We start from the raw sequence: 22,082 nt of genomic DNA on the forward strand, positions 1-22,082 counted from the left end.
TCGTATCGCTGGTCGTGATTGTTGTTAAGTCGTTCAGTGTAACGGTACCTTTACTGTAGAGTTTTATGTATTAGCAGACATAGGCAATCAGCAGACAAAACGTTAATCACAGGCAGAATTGATCATCAGGCAAACTGAATACTTGCAGAAAGCTTACACACTATGCAGCAGTACTGTAGTGTAAACAGCAGAGAAGGGTTTGTTATTGTTATCATTACAACAGACAAACTGATAACTGCAGGTCTGATTCAGGAAGAAAATGCAGATAGTTGATAAACAGAAAATAAAATGGATGAGCACTCAGCTACTAGTGGGGGTGCTGGCCGAGCTGGACAAATCCAAGTAAACAAATTGAGGGTAGTCAGCTGCACTCAGAGATTTTGCAAGAAGTGTCTTTTATTGTACAAAAGGTAGTTGTACACCACAGTGTTCAATATAGTTGAAAATCTTTAGAGCTATATATAAAGGTTACGCTTCAACCCAGCCTGGGTCTTTTTCAATCATCTCTAGATCAGGTAGAATAGAGAAAGTAGGGTTGCTGCCTTGTGCGCGTATGAAGAAAGGTATATAATCCAAGGTATGATCTCCAAGAGGAGGGCGTATGTCTCGGGGACTGGGTATGAAAACGCAGAGTGCGCAATGCCACCACATTGCTTTTACAATTCTCTGTAAAACATTTTCCACATTCTTAACATGAAAATGACTTCTCTCCTGTGTGAGTTCTCAGATGTACAACTAGAGTTGATTTATAGGCATAACATTTTCCACATTCTGGACATGAAAATGGCTTCTCACCTGTGTGACTTCTCTCATGTCTAACAAGTCTTGATTTAATACTGTAACATTTCCCACATTCTGAACATGAAAAAGGCTTTTCCCCTGTATGAGTTCTAAGATGTATAACAAGTTTTGCTTTATTGCTATAACATTTTTCACATTCTGGACATGAAAATTGCTTCTCCTTTATGTGGATATTCTGATGTTTAATAAGTCTTGATTTAACGCCATAAGATTTTCCACATTCTTTACATGAAAATGGCTTTTCCCCTGTGTGAATTCTCTCATGTATAATAAGTTCTCCTTTGTAGGTAAAACATTTCCCACATTCTGAACATGAAAATGGCTTTTCCCCTGTGTGAGTTTTCTTATGTTTAAAAAGATCTCCTTTGTAAGTAAAACATTTCCCACAATCTGGGCATGGAAATGGCCTCTCCCCTGTGTGAATTCTCTGATGTGCATCAAGATTTTGCTTGTTTCTAAAACATTTCCCACATTCTGAACATGAAAATGGCCTCTCCTCTGTGTGAATTATCTTATGTTTAACAAGAGTTGCTTTGTAAGTAAAACATTTTCCACATTCTGAACATGAAAATGGCTTCTCCCCTGTATGCGATTTCTCATGTCTAACAAGATCTTTTCTGTAAGTAAAAGATTTTCCACATTCAGAACAAGAAAATGGCTTCACCCCTGTGTGAATTCTCTGATGTGCAACAAGAGTTGATTTGTGCTTAAAACATTTCCTACATTCTAAACATGAAAATGGTTTCTCCCCAGTATGATCTACTTGATCTTCATTGTTTCTCCAGATGTTTTTATTTTGATTAACAGTTTGTAATGTATGAGAGGATAGGACATGCTGAAATGTATCAGATGATGGATATTGGCTGTGAAGGTCTGTAGGTATATATGGGAAAATGACATGATCTTCATCTGGTGTGATATCAGGATTATCTGCCTTAAAATCTGAAAATATCTGAAGTTCCGCTGAGCTCCTGTCATCATCTGTCAAGAAAACAAAATCAAAATTATTGTAGTAAAATCAACTGACCAAGGCAGTGTAGGCAACAGGCAGACTAAAAGCTTATGATGTTAGTCGAACAACTTACACTCATATACTCCTTTAATAGTTTCATGCATTCTGGCAAAGAGAAAGGTACAGGGGAGAAGCAGTATGGTCATGTAACAAAAAGTCATGGCTTTGAAGCAAGTGTAGGGCTGGAGTGGCACATGCGATATGAATTGTGTTTTAGATTGTCCACTTCCTCTAAGCTCAGGTTTTAGAAAAGTGATGAGAGTGATGGAGAAAGTTTAAAAAGTTGTGCGAAAATTTGTGATTTCTGTACACCAGAAAACTGGTTATTGCATTAATAAATCTAACAAAGATAGAGCTGATCAGTTGTAAAAACAAACTTCTTACAATTGATCATACAATAAATTTAAATGCCTTTAAGTCAAATCATGACTACTCTGTAATGTACTTATATTGTCACATTCCTTCGCTGTCACTTCACACCTGCCATAAAAATAGAGTCCTTTGTCTGGCTGGTGGGAACGATCAGCCCAGTCTGTCTGCGAGCATGGCCAATTAGCCAATCTGCCTTTTCCAGTTCTGAATTTAGACTACTTGGCTCTGCTTTTGATCAGGAATGTTGATACTCAGTTCTTAGCTTGTTTCCCGACTTTGCTTTTAGCTTCACTTATGATCTCTATCTATATATTTATATACTTGCTATTGACCAACAAAACGGCTTTGATTCTCTTTTGCCTGCCTTTCTGGCACTTGTACTGCTGCTAGACATTAACCTGGTCTTGCAGTCTACCTGACTGGCTTCACAGTTTGACTACAACTTGTGACTTCAAGACTTTCTACAGCAAAATTCAAGTCCGTAATTGATGTTAAAGGGTGAATCCCAATGATTCCTTTAACAAATTGCATCAATTAGTTCAAACCAAGATGACTGGACTATGTCAAATTGCAGTTAAGCATAATCATAACAGAATAACTGACCAATACCAGTAGGAGTGCGGAGAACAAAAATTCTATTGTTACATGTGGGTGGAAGCTTAGCAGGAGACATGCTCTGAATTTATATGGTAGGCTACTGTCACAGGTGTGTCAGGTATGACAGACAGTCATCCTGGATCCGGCTGTAGAAGGTCTTTGCGAGTAGCTCAAGTACCTTATTGATTTTTACCTCTTTTATTGAGTGATATCCTTCTCCCTCTAGGACCCAACATCCAGCTTCTGCTAATTACACACCTGTGCTGTAGATTTAAATACATTCCATTGTTGCAGCGTGGTGCTGGTGTTAGCTCATACTGGCCTCTATCTTGTTGGAAGTTCAAGCAGTCGGTTAGAGTCTTCCCTGAGGACCCTTGTAGGATTGTTGGCGTGACATCTCGGTGGTCTTCTCAAGCTAAGTGTTTCCCATCATTCGTCTAGCCCCTTTCTTTACTTTCAGTGAGGACTGACTAGTGCATACCCTGTCCCCTCCCTATCTAGAGCCTATCGTCACGGTCAGGCAGGGATTAGGTTCCTGCTCGGCGATAGGTGCAGAACCTATATAGGAACATTTAGGGCAGACAGGGTGATTATAGATCTGCTTGGGGGTCTCCACTCTCCTTTTCCCTAGAGTTTTGGCTTCTCCTCCCTGTTCCCATTGTTGTGCACTTACTTATCCTTCAGCCAGGGTGACAGCTACAAATTCCCAGTGGAATTTTTCTGGCATTATAGTGCATTATCAAACACCTGACTCTCTGGACTCATCTCTGTCTGAAAGTTGGCTGCTTATTTTGATTTATTTTGAAACCAAATTGTAGCTCTAAAAAGGTCACACAACAGCAGGTTTTTAACAATTTCTAAATTTTGCTTGCTTTGTGCTTGAGCTGTTGAAAATTGCTGACAAAGCCATGTCACCATGTAGCCACAGTCTTAAAGGGGTTGTTCCATGAACAAGAGTATATTTTAATCACTAGATCCTGGAATAATAATAATTTCCACAATTGGATGTGTTTAAATAAAATGTTCCTGTGCTGAGATAATCTCATAAATGTGCCCCTTAAATGTTCCAAGATCTATTGATTAAAATGAACTTTTGTTTGTGGGAAAACCCCTTTAAGTGCATGGATTACAATTGAATAGTAACATAGTAACATAGTTAGTAAGGCCGAAAAAAGACATTTGTCCATCCAGTTCAGCCTATATTCCATCATAATAAATCCCCAGATCTACGTCCTTCTACAGAACCTAATAATTGTATGATACAATATTGTTCTGCTCCAGGAAGACATCCAGGCCTCTCTTGAACCCCTCGACTGAGTTCGCCATCACCACCTCCTCAGGCAAGCAATTCCAGATTCTCACTGCCCTAACAGTAAAGAATCCTCTTCTATGTTGGTGGAAAAACCTTCTCTCCTCCAGACGCAAAGAATGCCCCCTTGTGCCCGTCACCTTCCTTGGTATAAACAGATCCTCAGCGAGATGCTGCCTTTGACAGAGGTGTATAGTTAGCATCAGAGTTTTGGTGAGTACTATGTGAATTATTGTAAATGAAGTTAGATTTCTTTCCAGCCCATCAGCCTCATTCTAAAAGCAAATTTGAACAAGTCAATCACTCTAAACCAGGAGAGCGGTACTGAAGGTACAGTTAGGTTGAAAAATATTTGGACAGTGCCCAAATCTTCATGATTTCAGCTCTGCAGGCAACTATTTTTTATTTAAAATGAAAGTGAGATGCAATTCAATTTCATATAGATATAAAGAACCCGGCACTCAACTTGAATTAAACTTGAGTTTTTTTATTCCGTAGTATGAAAAAACGTTTCGGCCTAGTGTGGCCTTCGTCAGTTACGTACTGAAGGATGACTGAGAATAACCTCAGTATGTGTGATAGATCCTTGGGTTATCACTTAATGGTGGTCCGCTTAAATAGATATAGCGCAGCTGTGAGCTGAGAGTGGCCGGGTCCTGACGCGGTGTCCACCGCTGTCGGTGTGAAAGCTTTCACCGTGCTTTTCCAACCTTTTATTAGCACTTGCTGTTTACTGTTATTTTTTTTTGCAACAGAGTATATTTTTGGTTTTACTGTGCCTTTTTTTTGTGTGGGTTCAGTCTCCTGATGGTGTGAACAGTGTCCTTACAGACTTGTTCATTGTGTGCACGGCTCATGTGTTTGTTTTAATTGTTTTCTTGTTTCTACAAGACCAGGGAGTTTTCCACCCCTGCTTGTTGAGCCGTGCACATAAAAGCTGTTCTATGCTGCGTGTCCACACTGAACATTACCATTATTGGACTGCTCTAATATGGGTATACCTTGATGTTTGGTAGAGTGGCTTAATATACATTTTTTTTACAAAAAATGTATTAACCAAATACCCTGTGTTTTTCCATCCTTTTATTAGCACTTGCTGTTTACTGTAATTTTTTTGCAACAGAATATTTTTTGGTTTTATTGTGCCTTTTTTGTGTGGTTCCACTGGGATACCGGCAAACTATCCCGCTCTGCAGTGTGTTTGAAAGCGGTGAGGAAAGTCTCCATGTCGTCAGGACTCATTTTCCTCAGCGCTGACCGGACCCTGTACCGGGCTTCTGGCCACTGTCCCTTTATGAGGTTATAACTCTGGAACGCTTCAATGGACCCTGATGATTCTGACAATGTTTTCTTGTGACATATTGTACTTCATGATACTGGTAAAATTTCTTTGATACTACCTGCGTTTATTTGTGAAAAAATGGAAATTTGGTGAAAATTTAGGAATTTTCCAAGTTTGAATTTTTATGCCCTTAAATCGCAGAGATATGTCACACAAAATACTTAATAAGTAACATTTCCCACATGTCTACTTTCCATCAGCTTAATTTTGGAACCAAATTTTTTTTTTGTTAGGGAGTTATAAGGGTTAAAAGTTGACCAGCAATTTCTCATTTTTACAACACCATTTTTTTGAGGGACTGCATCACATGTCAAGAAACTTTGAGGGGTCTATATGATAGAAAATGTCCAAGTGTGACACCATTCTAAAAACTGCACCCCTCACGGTGCTGAAAACCACATTCAAAAAGTTTATTAACCCTTCAGGTGTTTCACAGGAATTTTTGGAAAGTTTAAAAAAAAAAAACCACAAATTTAATTCATCTCCAATTTGTTTTATTTTACCAAGGGTAACAGGAGAAATTGGACCCTAAAAATTGTTGTACAATTTGTCCTGAGTACGCCGATACCCCATATGTGGGGGTAAACCACAGTTTGGGTGCATGGCAGAGCTTCGAAGGGAAGGAGTGCTGTTTGACTTTTCAATGCAAAATTCACTGAAATTGAGATAGGACACCATGTCGCGTTTGTAAATCCCCTAATGTGCCTAAACAGTGGAAACCCCCCACAAGTGACACCATTTTGGAAAGTAGACCCCCTAAGGAACTTATCTAGATGTGTGGTGAGCACTTTGACCCACCACGTGCTTCACAGAAGTTTATACTATAGAGCTGTAAAAATAAAAAAACATATTTTTTCACAAATATGATCTTTTCACCCCAAATTTTTTATTTTCCCAAGGGTATCAGAAGAAATTGGACCCCAAAAGTTGTTGTGCAATTTGTCCTGAGTACGCTGATATCCCATATGTGGGGGTAAACCATTGTTTGGGTTCATGGCAGAGCTTGGAAGGGAAAGAGCGCCGTTTGACTTTTCAATGCAAAAATGACTGGAATTGAGATAGGACACCATGTCGCGTTTTGAGAGCCCCTGATGTGCCTAAACAGTGGAAACCCCCCACAAGTGACACCATTTTGTAACGTAAACCCCCGAAGGAACTTATCTAGAGGTGTGGTGAGCACTTTGACCCACCAAGTGTTTCACTACAGTTTATAACGCAGAGCAATGAAAATAAAAAATCATTTTTTTCCCCACAAAAATGATTTTTTAGCCCCTAATTTTTTATTTTCCCAAAGGTACCAAGAGAAATTGGACCCCAAAAGTAGTTGTCCAATTTGTCCTGAGTACGCTGATACCCCATATGTTGGGGTAAACCCCTGTTTTGGCGCACGGGAGAGCTCGGAAGGGAAGGAGCACTTTTTCAACTCAGAATTAGCTGAAATTGAGCTCGGACACCATGTCGCGTTTGGAGAGCCCCTGATGTGCCTAAACAGTGGGAGCCCCTCAATTCTGACTCCAACCCTAATCTGAACACACCCTTAACCCTAATCCCAACCCTAACCATAACCCTAACCACACCCCTAACCCGAACACACCCCTAACGCTAATCCCAACCCTAACCACACCCCTAACTCCAACCCACCCGTAACCCTAATCCCAACCATAACCCTAACCATACCCCTAACCCTGACACACCCCTAACCCTAATCCCAACTGTAAATGTAATCCAAACCCTAACCCTAACTTTAGCCCCAACCCTAACTGCAGCCGCAACCCTAACCCTAATTTTAGCCCCAACCCTAACTGTAGCCCTAAGCCTAACTCTACTCTAGCCCCAACCCTAACCCTAATGGGAAAATGGAAATACTTTTTTAAATTTTATTAGTTTTCCCCTAACTAAGGGGGTGATGAAGGGGGGTTTGATTTACTATTTATAGCTTTTTTAGCGGATTTTTATGATTGGCAGCTGTCACACACTAAAAGACGCATTTTATTGCAAAAAATAGTTTTTGCGTCTCCACATTTTGAGAACTATACTCTGTGGACCAAACTATGGAAAAATTAATGTGAGGTCTTGTTTTTTGCGGGACGAGTTGACGTTTGTATTGGTATTTCCGGGCACGTGATGTTTTTTGATTGCTTTTTATTCCGATTTTTGTGAGGCAGAATGACCAAAAACCAGCAATTCATGAATTTCTTTTGCAAAGCATTGTGTCAGATCAGCGATCTGACAGGCAGTGAGGAGGTTTGCAGGCACCTTCTCTCAGCAGGCGCTTGCAGGCCACCTCCCTGCAGGAAGGAAGGAGCCCCGTGGCCATTTTGGATCTGGGGCCTGCAGGGAGGAGATGCTCAGAACAACACGATCATATCGTGTTGTTCCAAGGGTCTCAGGGAAGCACACAGGGAGCCCCCTCCCTGGGCGATGCTTCCCTATGCTGCCGGAACGCTGCGATCGTGTTTGATCACAGTGTTCTGGGGGTTAATGTGCCGGAAGCGGTCCAAGACCGCTCTTGGCACATAGTGCCAGATGTCAGCTGTAATAATCAGCTGACACCCGGCGGCGATCGGCTGCACTCCCCCCGTGAGCACGGCCGATCGCCTATGATGTACTATCCCGTCCCTGCGAATTAAGTCCCAGGTCACCTCGACGGGATAGTACGTCATATGGATTAAGGGGTTAATGTCCAACTCAAAAACAAAAGAAATGGTGTCCTCCGGAACACAGGAAAACAGAGGGTGCTAGTTTTTTTGTTCCACTTGCCTCTGTTGCCTCACACAGATGGAGATCCGCAGAGCCGACTGCTTTGTACTCCTCCAGAAACGAAGCTGACGCACCCAAATCCTTCTTGCAGGGTTTTTTTCCTCTCAACTGGAATCTGTGGCCGTGGGCCACTTGCATGATCCGGCCAGGAGGAAACGGACTGGCCCCACTACCTTCCTGCAGTCCGTTTCAAATATAAAAGCCCATACCGGGTTTTCCTGAACAATTCCTTGGCCACATAATCTGACCAGATTCATGCTTATTTTTATTCTGCCTTGTGACCCACATACATCCTGCTGTGACCACAAGGCACTCCAGCGGATCTAATACGCTTCTGAGCGCATCCTGGGGGACACATAGCAACCCTCGCAAATAACACCAGTCACTGCCTCATGATACCTGTACCAGCCAGTGAATGAGTGGAATTAAAGAAGCAAATTCTCACCTGGATAATCATATGTAGGCATCTCCTCTTTACATTGCTCATCATCCCTCACATAGGTCTCTATAGTATTTATATGGGTCAGATCTTCACCCTGAAACAAATATTGTAAAAGTGGTGCAAAAATGGAATTAATATGACCAAAAACAACACGACAGCAATAATTATTGGAGGCAAATACTGTAGCTGCAGTTCTCCTACAGAAATCTAACCTGTTAGTTCCTTATTACAAATTTGGAAATTTGAACGTGTTTTACATCACAAAAGTGTCAAAAAAAACCTTGATCAATTGGGGGCCTAATGTCTATGGTCATCTTTATTAATGTCATTCCCACCATTTGCATTGCACAAGTTTAAAATGTATAATACTGGTAGATAAAACAAGACTGAGCACAAAACCCTCACAGCCATCTACACATCATAAGGGAGAACTTATGACACATTCACTCCATCTACCTGATGATCCTGAGGAACATCGGGATCTTCTTGTTTACAGTCCTGTGGAAGAAGAGGACTGGGACATCTCTCTGGTGTTGTCCTCTTACTGGATCGATCTGGAGGAAACACATACAGGGACTGAATTCATTCATCACATACAGATAATTATAGGCTGTGTGTATTTAGTCCTGTCTATTACCTGGTGATCTGAGGGGCTGGGGAACCTCCATCACGACGTCCTTGTACAGATCTTTGTGTCCTTCTAAATACTCCCACTCCTCCATGGAGAAATAGACAGCAACATCTTGACACCTTATAGCAACCTGACACATACAATGATAGCATCATCCCCCGATCCCTACATAGCGTCACTGTATAATGTCCCAGCATTCCCAGCAGTGTCACCTCTCCAGTCAGCAGCTCAATCATCTTGTATGTAAGTTCTAGGATCTTCTGATCATTGATATCTTCATGAATTAGGGTGTGAGGTGGAGGCCCCGTGATTGGGCTCATAGGTCTTCCCCATTCCTCAGACACAGGGTCCTGACAGTGCTCACTAGAGATCTTCTTCACTACTGTGTAATCCTGGTTATGGAGAGACACATTAATAAATCTCACTACAGACATTTCCAGAGTCCTCACCTCTCCAATTCTGTTATTCCCATAGACAAGAATGATGTAATGTGACGTCATCAGAATCTCTCACCTCTCCAGTAAGCCGGAAGAGGATCTCTAAGGTGAGGTGTAATATCCTCTCCACCATCTGGTCCTTGTTCTTATCCATCCTTGACCGATCAGGAAAGTTCTCTTAGATAGAGGTTCTCCACTGAAAGAATCCAATATTGCAAGGACCTGAATGTGAGTAAGATGAGCCAATGTAAAAATAAATAATCCCAAATAAAAAAATACAATTAATGGAGACTTTAGATCTAATCACTGACCACAGAAATTATGCTAACATGTACGGAACTTGACTATGGTAGACTATCATGTAGCATTACATATTTTTAGCTTTCAGCAGAGTCATTAGCACTGTTTGGGAAGAATGAACTGTTTTTACTTGGGACATACAACAGCCAAACACTACATCATCACAACATGAAATATACCGGTGCCATAGCTGCTGGCAGCATAACAGACAGGTAAAAAGATCATAAAACGCCAGCAAAATAACAGGGGCTTACCATATACTAGGGCAGGGTGGAGGGGCAGTCGGGAGGTGGTCCCCGACGCGCGTTTCGCGGCTACAAACCGCCGCTTTCTCAAGGGGTTCCCAGCAGCTATGGCACCGTTGTGTGCATGGGTGCTTACCTGTTAGGTTAGTGACACTGGAACCTTTTCCGTTTGCCTCTAGACCGGTGTAACCTTGGTACTATCCCCATGTTAGCCTCATGACTTCTGGTTCCCTATGGGGTCCTAATATATTATCTCACATGGCACATGGGGGCTCATGTTTCTCTGGGTGGACACACTTGTGGCTTTATTGTGATCCCTATTAGTGTTCAGTGTCTTACTTTCCTTTCTTTCCCTCCCCTAGTTTATTTGGGGAGGGCGGGCAGGGGTATGATATATACCCAGGTGGGTAGATATCATAGAGAGAGGGAATAGGGGTGTGGGGGTTATGTTTTCAGCTTATCATTAACAGTCATCTTTGTTCATATTACTTGAATATATTTGAAATGCAATTATATGTTATGTGTAGCTTTTGAATAAAGTTGATTTATATTGTTCATCGATGCTCAGTTTCTCTTCCTGGCAAATATATTGTTTTTTTTTTTTGTTTGTTTGTTTGTTTTTTTGGCTCAGTTATCGGTGGACACACTGGGGGGCAATGCTGGAGGACACACTGGGGGGCAATGCTGGAGACAGTGGGGCAGATTGGAGGACACACTAAGGGTACCGTCACACTATAACATTTCGATCGCTACGACGGTACGATTCGTGACGTTCCAGCGATATCGTTACGATATCGCTGTGTCTGACACGCAGCAGCGATCAGGGATCCTGCTGAGAATCGTACGTCGTAGCAGATCGTTTAGAACTTTCTTTCATCGCTGGATCTCCCGCTGTCATCGCTAGATCGGTGTGTGTGACACCGATCTAGCAATCTAGCGATGCGATCCAGCGATGCGTTCGCTTGTAACCAGGGTAAACATCGGGTAACTAAGCGCAGGACCGCGCTTAGTTACCCGATGTTTACCCTGGTTACAAGCGTTAAACTAAAAAAAAAAAAACAGCACATACTTACATTCTGGTGTCCGTCAGGTCCCTTGCAGTCTGCTTCCAGCACTGTGACTGCCGGCCGTAAAGTGAAAGCAGAGCACAGCGGCTGTGCTTTCACTTTCACTTTACGGCCGGCAGTCACTGAGTGCGGGAACCAGACTGCAAGGGACCTGACGGACACCAGAATGTAAGTATGTGCTGTTTGTTTTTTTTTAGTTTAACGCTTGTAACCAGGGTAAACATCGGGTAACTAAGCGCGGTCCTGCGCTTAGTTACCCGATGTTTACTCTGGTTACCCAGGGACCTCGGCATCTTGGTCGCTGGAGAGCGGTCTGTGTGACAGCTCCCCAGCGACCACACTACGATTTACCTACGATCACGGCCAGGTCATATCGCTGGTCGTGATCGTAGGTAAATCGTATAGTGTGACGGTACCCTAAGGGCAATGCTGGAGACACTGGGGGGCAATGCTGGAGGACACACTGGGGGGCAATGCTGGAGGACACACTGTGGGGCAATGCTGGAGGACACACTGTGGGGCAATGCTGGAGGACACACTGTGGGGCAATGCTGGAGGACACACTGTGGGGCAATGCTGGAGGACACACTGGGGGGCAATGCTGGAGGACACTAGGGGGCAATGCTGGAGGACACTAGGGGGCAATGCTGGAGGACACACTGGGGGCAATGCTGGAGGACACACTGGGGGGCAATGCTGGAGAAAGTGGGGCAGATTGGAGGACACACTAAGGGCAATGCTGGAGACACTGGGGGGCAATGCTGGAGGACACACTGGGGGGCAATGCTGGAGACAGTGGGGCAGATTGGAGGACACACTAAGGGCAATGCTGGAGACACTGGGGGGCAATGCTGGAGGACACACTGGGGGGCAATGCTGGAGGACACACTGTGGGGGAATGCTGGAGGACACACTGTGGGGCAATGCTGGAGGACACACTGTGGGGCAATGCTGGAGGACACACTGGGGGGCAATGCTGGAGACAGTGGGGCAGATTGGAGGACACACTAAGGGCAATGCTGGAGACACTGTGGGGCAATGCTGGAGGACACACTGGGGGGCAATGCTGGAGGACACACTGGGGGGCAATGCTGGAGGACACACTGGGGGGCAATGCTGGAGGACACACTGTGGGGCAATGCTGGAGGACACACTGGGGGGCAATGCTGGAGGACACTAGGGGGCAATGCTGGAGGACACTAGGGGGCAATGCTGGAGGACACACTGGGGGGCAATGCTGGAGGACACACTGTGGGGCAATGCTGAAGGACACACTGGGGGGCAATGCTGGAGGACACTAGGGGGCAATGCTGGAGGACACACTGGGGGGCAATGCTGGAGGACACACTGGGGGCAATGCTGGAGACAGTGGGGCAGATTGGAGGACACACTAAGGGCAATGCTGGAGACACTGGGGGGCAATGCTGGAGGACACACTGGGGGGCAACGCTGGAGGACACACTGGGGGGCAATGCTGGAGGACACACTGTGGGGCAATGCTGGAGGACACACTGTGGGGCAATGCTGGAGGACACACTGGGGGCAATGCTGGAGGACACTAGGGGGCAATGCTGGAGGACACACTGGGAGGCAATGCTGGAGGACACACTGGGGCAGATTGGAGGACACACTGGGGGGCAATGCTGGAGACAGTGGGGCAGATTGGAGGACACTGGGGGGCAATGCTGGAGACACTGGGGCAGATTGGAGGACACACTAAGGGCAATGCTGGAGACACTGGGGCAGATTGGAGGACACACTGGGGGGCAATGCTGGAGACACTGGGGCAGATTGGAGGATACACTGGGGGCAATGCTGGAGACAGTGGGGCAGATTGGAGGACACACTAAGGGCAATGCTGGAGGACACACTGGGGGGCAATGTTGGAGGACACACTGGGGGGCAATGCTGGAGGACACACTGGGGGGCAATGCTGGAGGACACACTGGGGGGCAATGCTGGAGGACACACTGGGGGCAATGCTGGAGACACTGGGGCAGATTGGAGGACACACTGGGGGCAATGCTGGAGACAGTGGGGCAGATTGGAGGACACACTGGGGGCAATGCTGGAGACACTGGGGCAGATTGGAGGACACACTGGGGGCAATGCTGGAGACAGTGGGGCAGATTGGAGGACACACTGGGGGCAATGCTGGAGACACTGGGGCAGATTGGAGGACACACTGGGGGCAATGCTGGAGACAGTGGGGCAATGCTGGAGACAGTGGGGCAGATTACTGGAGACAGTGGGGCAGATTGCTGGAGACAGTGGGGCAGATTGCTGGAGACACTGGGGCAGATGATTGCTGGACACACAGGGGCAATGCTGGAGACACTGGGGCAGATGATTGCTGGACACAATGGGGCAATGCTGGAGACACTGGGCCAGATTGCTGGACACACTGGTGGTAATATGCTGGACACACTGGGGGTAATATGCTGGACACACTGGGGGCAGGACTGGAGGCATGGGCAGAATGTAGACACGGGGCATGATTGGAGACACGGGGCATGATTGGAGACATGGGGCAGGATTGGATCATGGGGCAGGATGGATACGATGGAGACAGATGGGGCAGGATGGGGAGATCATATGGTGTAGAATGGATACTCATGAGTGCAGGATGGGAGAACATATGGCTGGAGCCAGGAATGAGATAAACGGGCCTGGGTGGGGAATATTATTACCATAGGGGCTAATTAAGGGATATTATTACTGCAGTGATGTATTTATTTTATTTTTTGAGTATACTGTTCTAAATGGGGGGGCGGTCCTGTTGCTGTGCAGAGTGACACTATGTCGCCTTTTTATCTTCATGTGGTGTAATGTAGAAGTTGTGAAAAAATTAAGTAATGTGTTCTGCAAGCGGAGCTCGAGATAACTGTGTTATTTCCTGCAGAAACGAGTCCTGGCTGGAAGAAATGATGGCGGTCTGTGCTGGATGAAAGATGAAGGACTTCACCTAGAGACGTCACTGGTGAGTCAGTGTTACCTATATACTGACACTATACACTGTATACTATATACAGCGGTCCTGTGTACAATGTCACCAGTGATCACTGTATTATCTATACATTATATACAGAGCTCCTGTGTATAATACCACCAGTGATCTCTGTACTACCTCTACACAGACACTGCATACTAAGTACAGATCTCCTGTGAATACTGGCACTTATGGTGATAGTATTGTGTTTTTTGTTTTTTTTATTACTGATCAGTATTGTAGTATTCAGTCACTATGTGGTGGTAATATGTGGTCTGGAAATGGTGTTGGGGTATTTGTCCCTTGTATGTGCTATTTGGTCACCAAGTGGTAATATGTGGTCTTGACATGGTGCGGTGGTATAGTTCCTTGTATGTGATATTATTCGATCACTGTGGTTGTAATTTGTGGTCTGGTCATGGCGCGGTGGTATTGGTTCCTTGTATGTGATATTATTGGTCAAAATATACCTAAATTGTATTGCAGATTTTAACAAATATTTAATAGGTTACAGTAGAGTAGGGCCCGGCCATTTTTCTGGAATAATCTGGTTCGGGTATATCATGACCCCCGTCACATGACCCCCGTCACATGACCCCCGTCACATGACCGGGGGGGCCCACAGTGTGTAAACAGCCCGGGGCCCTGGCTACCCTTAATCCACCCCTGTGGGCAGTATATATGTCATCCCAATCTAAACAGATAAAGTTCAGTCCATTAAGCCTAGCATCTTCATTAGCCAGGAATGTCTCTCTGGGCCGTCAGTGGAATTGCAAAAATATTCACAGCCATGTCCTCATTTGGGCAGCAATTCAAGTCTAGAAGTTCTGACTCCTGAAGATCCCTCAGAAAATAGAACCTCACCTGAACATTCCTGGTTCTTTTATTTAGTTCTTTTCATCTTTGCAAGTTCCTGATATCCTTAGTCATCCCAATTTACTGTTAACTGAAGTCTGTTAAAGGGGTTTTCCACCTTAACAAAAGTGCTCCCCAAATGCTTTTGATACATGTAAAATAACATAGATGGTACCCACCAGGGTGAGTGCCGATTCTCCATCTCTACAAAGAGACCAGAGCAGAGATGATGAGTAATGTACAGGTTGCAGCTGTGACATTACTACTACGACGCACATCACTGCTGCAGCCAGTCACTGAGTTCAGTACCTCTAACAATATTGACACAGCTAGCCACACTTAAGGCCCCGTCACACTAAGCGACGCTAAAGCGATCCCGACAACGATACGACCTGGCAGGGATCGTTGCTGCGTCGCTATGTGGTCGCTGGTGAGATGTCAAACAGTGAGATCTTCCCAATGACGCAGCAGCGATGCGGGGACCTGTAGCGACCTGTACAACGATGTCGTTATGACCCTGTCACATGGCAGCTATTTTGACGATTCAGACCTCGATGAGGGACGTCCTGGTCACACAGGCGTGCATTTGCGTTGCCTTTTCCGCGCCCATTCAGTTCCGATTGGTGGTCGCTAACTCTACAACGATCTGCAAACCACCACGCGGTCAGGAACAAAGGATGGAAGCGCTACTATGTCGCCTTCTGTTGAAGGCATGACCGCCAATCAGAACGCAGTAGCGACCACCAATCGGAGCGGAGGGGTGCGGAAAAGGCAACGCAAATGCACGCCTATGTGTCGGTGTCTGAGTCGTCAACGAGGTCGTTGGTAAGGTGTCAAACACAGCGATGTGTGCTACCCAGCAGGACCTCAACGATCAAAAAAATGTCCAGGCCATTCCGACACGACCAGCGATCTCACAGCAGGGGCCTGGTCGCTGCTACGTGTCAAACATAGCGAGATCGCTACTGAGGTCGCTGTTGCGTCACAAAACTTGTGACTCAGCAGCGATCTTGCTAGCGACCTCACTTTGTGTGACGGGGGCTTTATTTATTTTAGCGGCCTTCGGCTCAATCTTGGACCATGGCAACTTGATGCATGAACAATCTGTAGGAAGATCGATCTTGTGCGTGCCTAGTAAGGTCCACCAGGGACGTCTCTGCCGTTTCCACACTACACAGACTCATTGTCTTTCTGCCTCCTTTCTCTCTTTTATTATCTCCAGATTTTTTCTTTTCTGAAAAACCAGGACTCCTTATTGCTTAGGTTTCTTGTTCCTGTTAACCCCTTAATACATTGCCTCAGTAACCCGACAGTAATTTGAGTGTTTTATTTGGTCAATGCTACAACATATCCAATTAGAACTTCATTATTCTTGGCTCTATGCATTTATTTAGCTTTCTTGGATATGGTGAACTGAATGATCCGGTTTTTTTTACTATACATTCATGTCATATTTGAGATTTCTTTACACCTGACGAAGAAATGCGTCACAACTGTTATATATATTTTTTTCAAATTTTTTTTGGGTTGGTTTTATACTACACACTGGATGTTTCATCATTTTCGAAGTAAAGTATAAATTCATCAAAATATAAAAATAAACACCTTAAAGAAGAAATCCAGAACTGCCATTCTTCATTCGCTATACCACTCATAAATGATGTAATACGAAGAGAAATAAAATGCCAAATGTATCCAGAAATGGTAAAAACAAGATCTCACATAGCTCCATTGACAGTAGAATATGAAAATTAAAAGTTTCAGAAACCAAAATGTATTTATTTTTTCGTATTTTTACAGCTCAATCAACTCTGTAAAAACAAAACAAAGTATATTCTATGAATTGTGTATATAATGATTTCTGTCATTCAAGGCTACAAGTCAAACAGCAAAAAGACAAGTTTTCTTCACATGGCTTCGTCAACCAAAAAATAAAAAACCATGGCTCTTACGAGAAGAGGAAGAAACAGAAATGCAAAACATGAAAAGTGGCCATGTCCATAAGTGGTGCTATAGGACAGCATGGGGAAAGAGTGACGTCTCCCATCAACTTCTCGGAGTGAGACAGGAAGAGAAAAAAGGGAATTACACTTACCAGTAATTCGGTTTCCAGGTAGTCCCTCAGGACAGCACCATGGAGGACGTCCTTCCTTGACCTATAGCGGGACAGGATCATAGAGAGGTTAAAAGGACCCTCCCACCTTCAGCCTCCAGTGTTGTTTCAAAGTACCACCGAAGGATAGAAATAAATGGTCTAAACGTGCCCTTACAAACACGTGTGTAATAAACCCTTTAACGGCTCCATCTTAATTTCGTGTCATGGTTACCCAAAGGATGAACGATTTGCCGGTAGCTTAATCCCGTGCAAGCCTAAAAAGAGAAACATAAGGGAGGGAACTATGGGTGCTGTCCTGAGGGACTACCTGGAAACCGAATTACTGGTAAGTGTAATTCCCTTTTTCTATTACGTCCCTCAGGCCAGCACCATGGAGAATACCAAAGCAACTCTCCCAGGGTGGGTACAGAAGCCAGGAATCAAAGTCCAAGCCGAAAACCAGACTAGATGATATATAAATGATCTGAAAGATCAGAAAAACCATAGATATCAAAAGATATCCGCAAAGAGAATCACCGTAGTGTCTGATATACATCTATAATGGCCAATTTCAGTATGAAATGTGGTAAACGAAATAAGCATCAGAAGCAGAGAGTGTAATACACCCATTGTACTCCAAAACCAATGATGAACCACAGCAAGTTATTTATTGTGATAGATACTTATAGACATCACAGCCCCAGAATAGGGTTAGAAAACCTTATTGCCCAGCAAAATATGGTGAAAGTCACAGCCACCACACCATGAGGACTGTACCGACCAATAATAAGCTGCATGTGCCTATAACAGGACTGTTCCTTCATCGGTCTTTCTGGGCTCAGGTTAAGCCCTGGTTACAGACCAGCTTACCGTACTACACTGAGACCCGCAGGACAGAGGTCCTGAACTGCGGGAAGATCAAACCAATAATAGTTAGTACATGGATAATGGCAGAGCATTGGGATGTACGCACATTACTCATCCAGGAGATCACGTCTATTCCAAATCCTTAGATGTCTAACCCCAAGTAAGGGTTATAATAATAATAATAATTTTATTTATATAGCGCCAACATATTCCGCAGCGCTTTACAAATTATAGAGGGGACTTGTACAGACAATAGACATTACAGCATAACAGAAATACAGTTCAAAACAGATACCAGGAGGAGTGAGGGCCCTGCTCGCAAGCTTACAAACTATGGGGAAATATATATATTGTTGAAACGAAGGAATACACCATCCGGCAGGTAATATCTCCTGCCATTTCCAACGTCGGGCTTCTCTTTAGAAGCGCTGAAAGAAACGTGGATCATCACTCCTGTTTTACTTGGTGTTAGACACATGGAGTCTGGACTCTGAATCGATGAAGGTGGTGGCGGTGGTGATGCTAGTAAAATCTTCCGACACTTGAAATTATTCGAAACTGCATTTATACGAGTCATTTGTCCAGACAATATAAGTATGTCATCTTATTTGTCCATATCAGCATATATACACATATACATATCCCAAGAGGCAATCTTCCCAGGGATCTTTATACACTCAGACTGCCATTGTGGGAGTAACCATATTCCATGGCTAGAGAAAAGTAGGTTTCTTCCTCATCACAGAGGGAGATTATCTACTGTGAGGCAGTGAGACTATGGGGTCTTAACAGTAAGAGCCCTGGATACAGTTTCATTTATCTTAGGAGCCGCGAGTATGGGATCCTCAGCCACATGACACAGTGCTGCTGCTTCACCACAAGGGACAGTATGGTATCCTCTGCCACACGACACAGTGCTGCTGCTTCACCACAAGGTACAGAAGGCAGTGCTGATGTCCCTGGTAAACAAAGCGCAACAGACTTATGGGACAAGAATCTGTCTGATTGCCAAATGTGGAGTTTGGAAGGATTAATAATAATAACAACAACAATAAACTTTATTTATATAGCGCCAACATATTTTGCAGTGCTTTACAGTTTGACAGTTTCAAACACAACAGTCATAAGTAATAACCATATAATAATTAAAGCAAAATAAAACAACCCTGCTCGTGAAAGCTGACAATCTACAATGAGGTGGGGAAGATACAAAGTACAGGTGTGTATTTACAATGATGTATTTACAATGATGTATTTACAATGATGGTCCAGCCATCTTCAGGGGGTGGGGGATAGATGGAGATAGTGAATGGGCTACACACACACACAGACATAAAATAACTTTTATTAGGGAAAGTGACAGGCCGCTCTGAACAAATGTGTTTTAAAGGAGCGCTTAAAACTATGCAAATTGTAGATGGTCCTAATATCTTAGGGCAAAGCATTCCAAGGCGGAAGGAATCCTTACTTTCAACTCGTGGGATCTTCCGCTCCCAGGACAGAAGTATGTCCTTTTATAGGATATACCAAAATGACATATGTAATCTTTTAAAGCTAATTATGTAATAGACTTGCCTTTAGCACTCAAGGTAAAACCTACCTGAGAGATCTGTTCCAAACAGAAGAAATGCAAATTTTACTAAGCCAATTCAAGCATATCTGTTTGCTTGACTAAGCCCTGTTGTAAAGAAAGAAGTAACAGAAGCTGGATCTGGGTCCAGAAACACAAGGACTCCATATTCGGAGTTGAGGCCCAAGACAAAAATGTGAAGTTGTAGGCCCATGATACAATGTGCGGCCACACGACAAGGCACCAGACAGAAGGTCTAACCCAGTGGCTCACAGACAGAGGCGAAAAAAAGGCACCAAGCCCGGCACACTAATGATACCCCCTGCCTTGCAAAGGGCACCGAAACCCTATGATGCAAAATGATGCATATAGGAACTATGAAGCAATATGATGCACAAAGTTACTATGAAGTGCTATGACGCATATAGCAACTATGGAGAAATATGATGCACAAAGGCAACTTGAAGCACTATGATGCCTGTAGGAACAATGAAGCAATATGAAGCATATAGGAATCATGAAGCAGTATGATGCAATATGATGCATGAAGTAACTATGAAGCACTATGGTGCATATAAGAAGAAAGAAACAATATGATGCATATAGGAACCATGAAGCAATATGCTGAAATATAATGCACAAAGGCAATATGAAGCGCTATAATGCGTATAGGAACCATGAAGCAATATGCTGTAATATAATGCACAAAGGCAATATGAAGCGCTATAATGCGTATAGGAACCATGAAGCAATATGCTGTAATATAATGCACAAAGGCAATATGAAGCGCTATGATGCGTATAGAAACAATGAAGCAATATGCTGAATATAATGCACAAAGGCAATCTGAAGCGCTATGATGCATATAGGAACAGTGATGCAATATGATGCACAGAGTCATTATGAAGCGCTATGATTCACATAGGAACCATGAAGCAATATGATGCAATATGATGCAGAAAGGAACAATGAAGCACCATGATGCATATAGGAACCATGAAGCAATATGATGCAACATGATACACAAAGTAACTATGAAGCGCTATGATGCATATAGGAACAATGAAGCACCATGATGCATATAGGAACCATGAAGCAATATGATGCAATATGATGCATGAAGTAACTATGAAGCGCTATGATGCATATAGGAACAATGAAGAAATATGATATAATATGATACATGAAGTGACTATGAAACAGTATGATGCCGTATGAAGTCACAGAGGCACTCAATCTAATGCATAGATGTGCTATAATGCAGTATCATGCACAGAGGCACTCAATATGATGCAATATTATGCACGGAGGCACTCAATATGATGCATAGAGGCACTATGATGCAGTATTATGCACGGAGGCACTCAATATGATGCATAGAGGCACTATGATGCAGTATTATGCACAGAGGCACTCAATATAATGCATAGAGGCACTATGATGCAGTATTATGCACGGAGGCACTCAATATGATGCATAGAGGCACTATGACTAGGCCATGCCTGAAGGTGCCAAACAAGAGACCAGACTTACACTTTTAAGCAAAAGAGCAATCTATCAGAGTTCCAGATAAATCTCCACTCTGAACAGTACATCTCATTTGTCAGACTGACTCCACCCGAAGGAGCTAATTAATGAGCCACAGCTGAAGGGCAGTCTTCATGGAGACAATGTGCCAAATTAACACCTTGTGTCCCCCTATGGATGGAGTAGTTAAGTTGCAAAGAAAAGTGAAACGCTTGCTTATTGAACCAGAAAATGGAAAGCCTGCTTCCAAAAAGTCACTCTGAAGCCCAATCATAAGGCTCTGTGCAGACAAGACCTGCAACTAACTGAAGTCCAGTCATGAGATGGAGCCTGGACATATGGCCTCATCACAGCCTAGAGCAGGGGTCCCCAACTCCAGTCCTCAAGGCCCACCAACAGGTCATGTTTTCAGGATTTCCTTTGCATTGCACAGGTGATGCAATTATTACCTGGGCAAGACTAAGGAAATCCTGAAAACATGACATGTTGGTGGGCCTTGAGGACTGGAGTTGGGGACCCCTGGCCTAGAGGTCCAAGGCCTAGCTGCAAATGGGTTCCAGGTACAGCTTTGGCACCAAAGCCTGAGACTAGAGTCAGCCCAGAGGCCCAGGCCATCAATGCAACATTAAACCATGCACTCACCTGTGCTGGCTCCCTACCTGCTAGAAGACAGAGGGAGCTTGTAACGCCGAGAGCCTACCGTGGAAGGAAGCGGCGTCCCGTCAGAAATGCTGCATTACTGCCTGTGCCCCCTTCCGTGTTCCATCGTGGAACGCACGCCGATCCCAAGTGCCGGCGCCCCTCTCTGACGTCGGTCACTGGAAGCGCAACGGCCTTCTCCACCACATGACTTTCAGAAGTAGC

At 44.2% G+C, this 22,082-nt stretch overlaps 1 protein-coding gene across 1 annotated transcript in view; it reads right to left on the bottom strand.

The window, feature by feature from the left end:
- Positions 1 to 552: 552 nt before the first annotated feature.
- Positions 553 to 22,082, bottom strand: part of LOC138666534 (zinc finger protein 585A-like) — a 95,862-nt gene continuing 74,332 nt past the window's right edge. Inside the window, exons 7-14 of the mRNA XM_069754747.1 lie at positions 18,492 to 18,679; positions 17,599 to 17,738; positions 17,255 to 17,315; positions 9,479 to 9,658; positions 9,273 to 9,396; positions 9,092 to 9,189; positions 8,639 to 8,729; positions 553 to 1,782 (exon numbers count right to left, since the gene is read on the bottom strand). Of these exons, the coding sequence (XP_069610848.1) occupies positions 689 to 1,782; positions 8,639 to 8,729; positions 9,092 to 9,189; positions 9,273 to 9,396; positions 9,479 to 9,658; positions 17,255 to 17,315; positions 17,599 to 17,738; positions 18,492 to 18,679 (1,976 nt within the window). The 3' untranslated portion in view covers positions 553 to 688. The remainder of the gene's footprint in view (positions 1,783 to 8,638; positions 8,730 to 9,091; positions 9,190 to 9,272; positions 9,397 to 9,478; positions 9,659 to 17,254; positions 17,316 to 17,598; positions 17,739 to 18,491; positions 18,680 to 22,082) is intronic.

The sequence above is a fragment of the Ranitomeya imitator genome, chromosome 2 (assembly GCF_032444005.1).
Source record: "Ranitomeya imitator isolate aRanImi1 chromosome 2, aRanImi1.pri, whole genome shotgun sequence".
Classification (NCBI taxonomy): domain Eukaryota; kingdom Metazoa; phylum Chordata; class Amphibia; order Anura; family Dendrobatidae; genus Ranitomeya; species Ranitomeya imitator.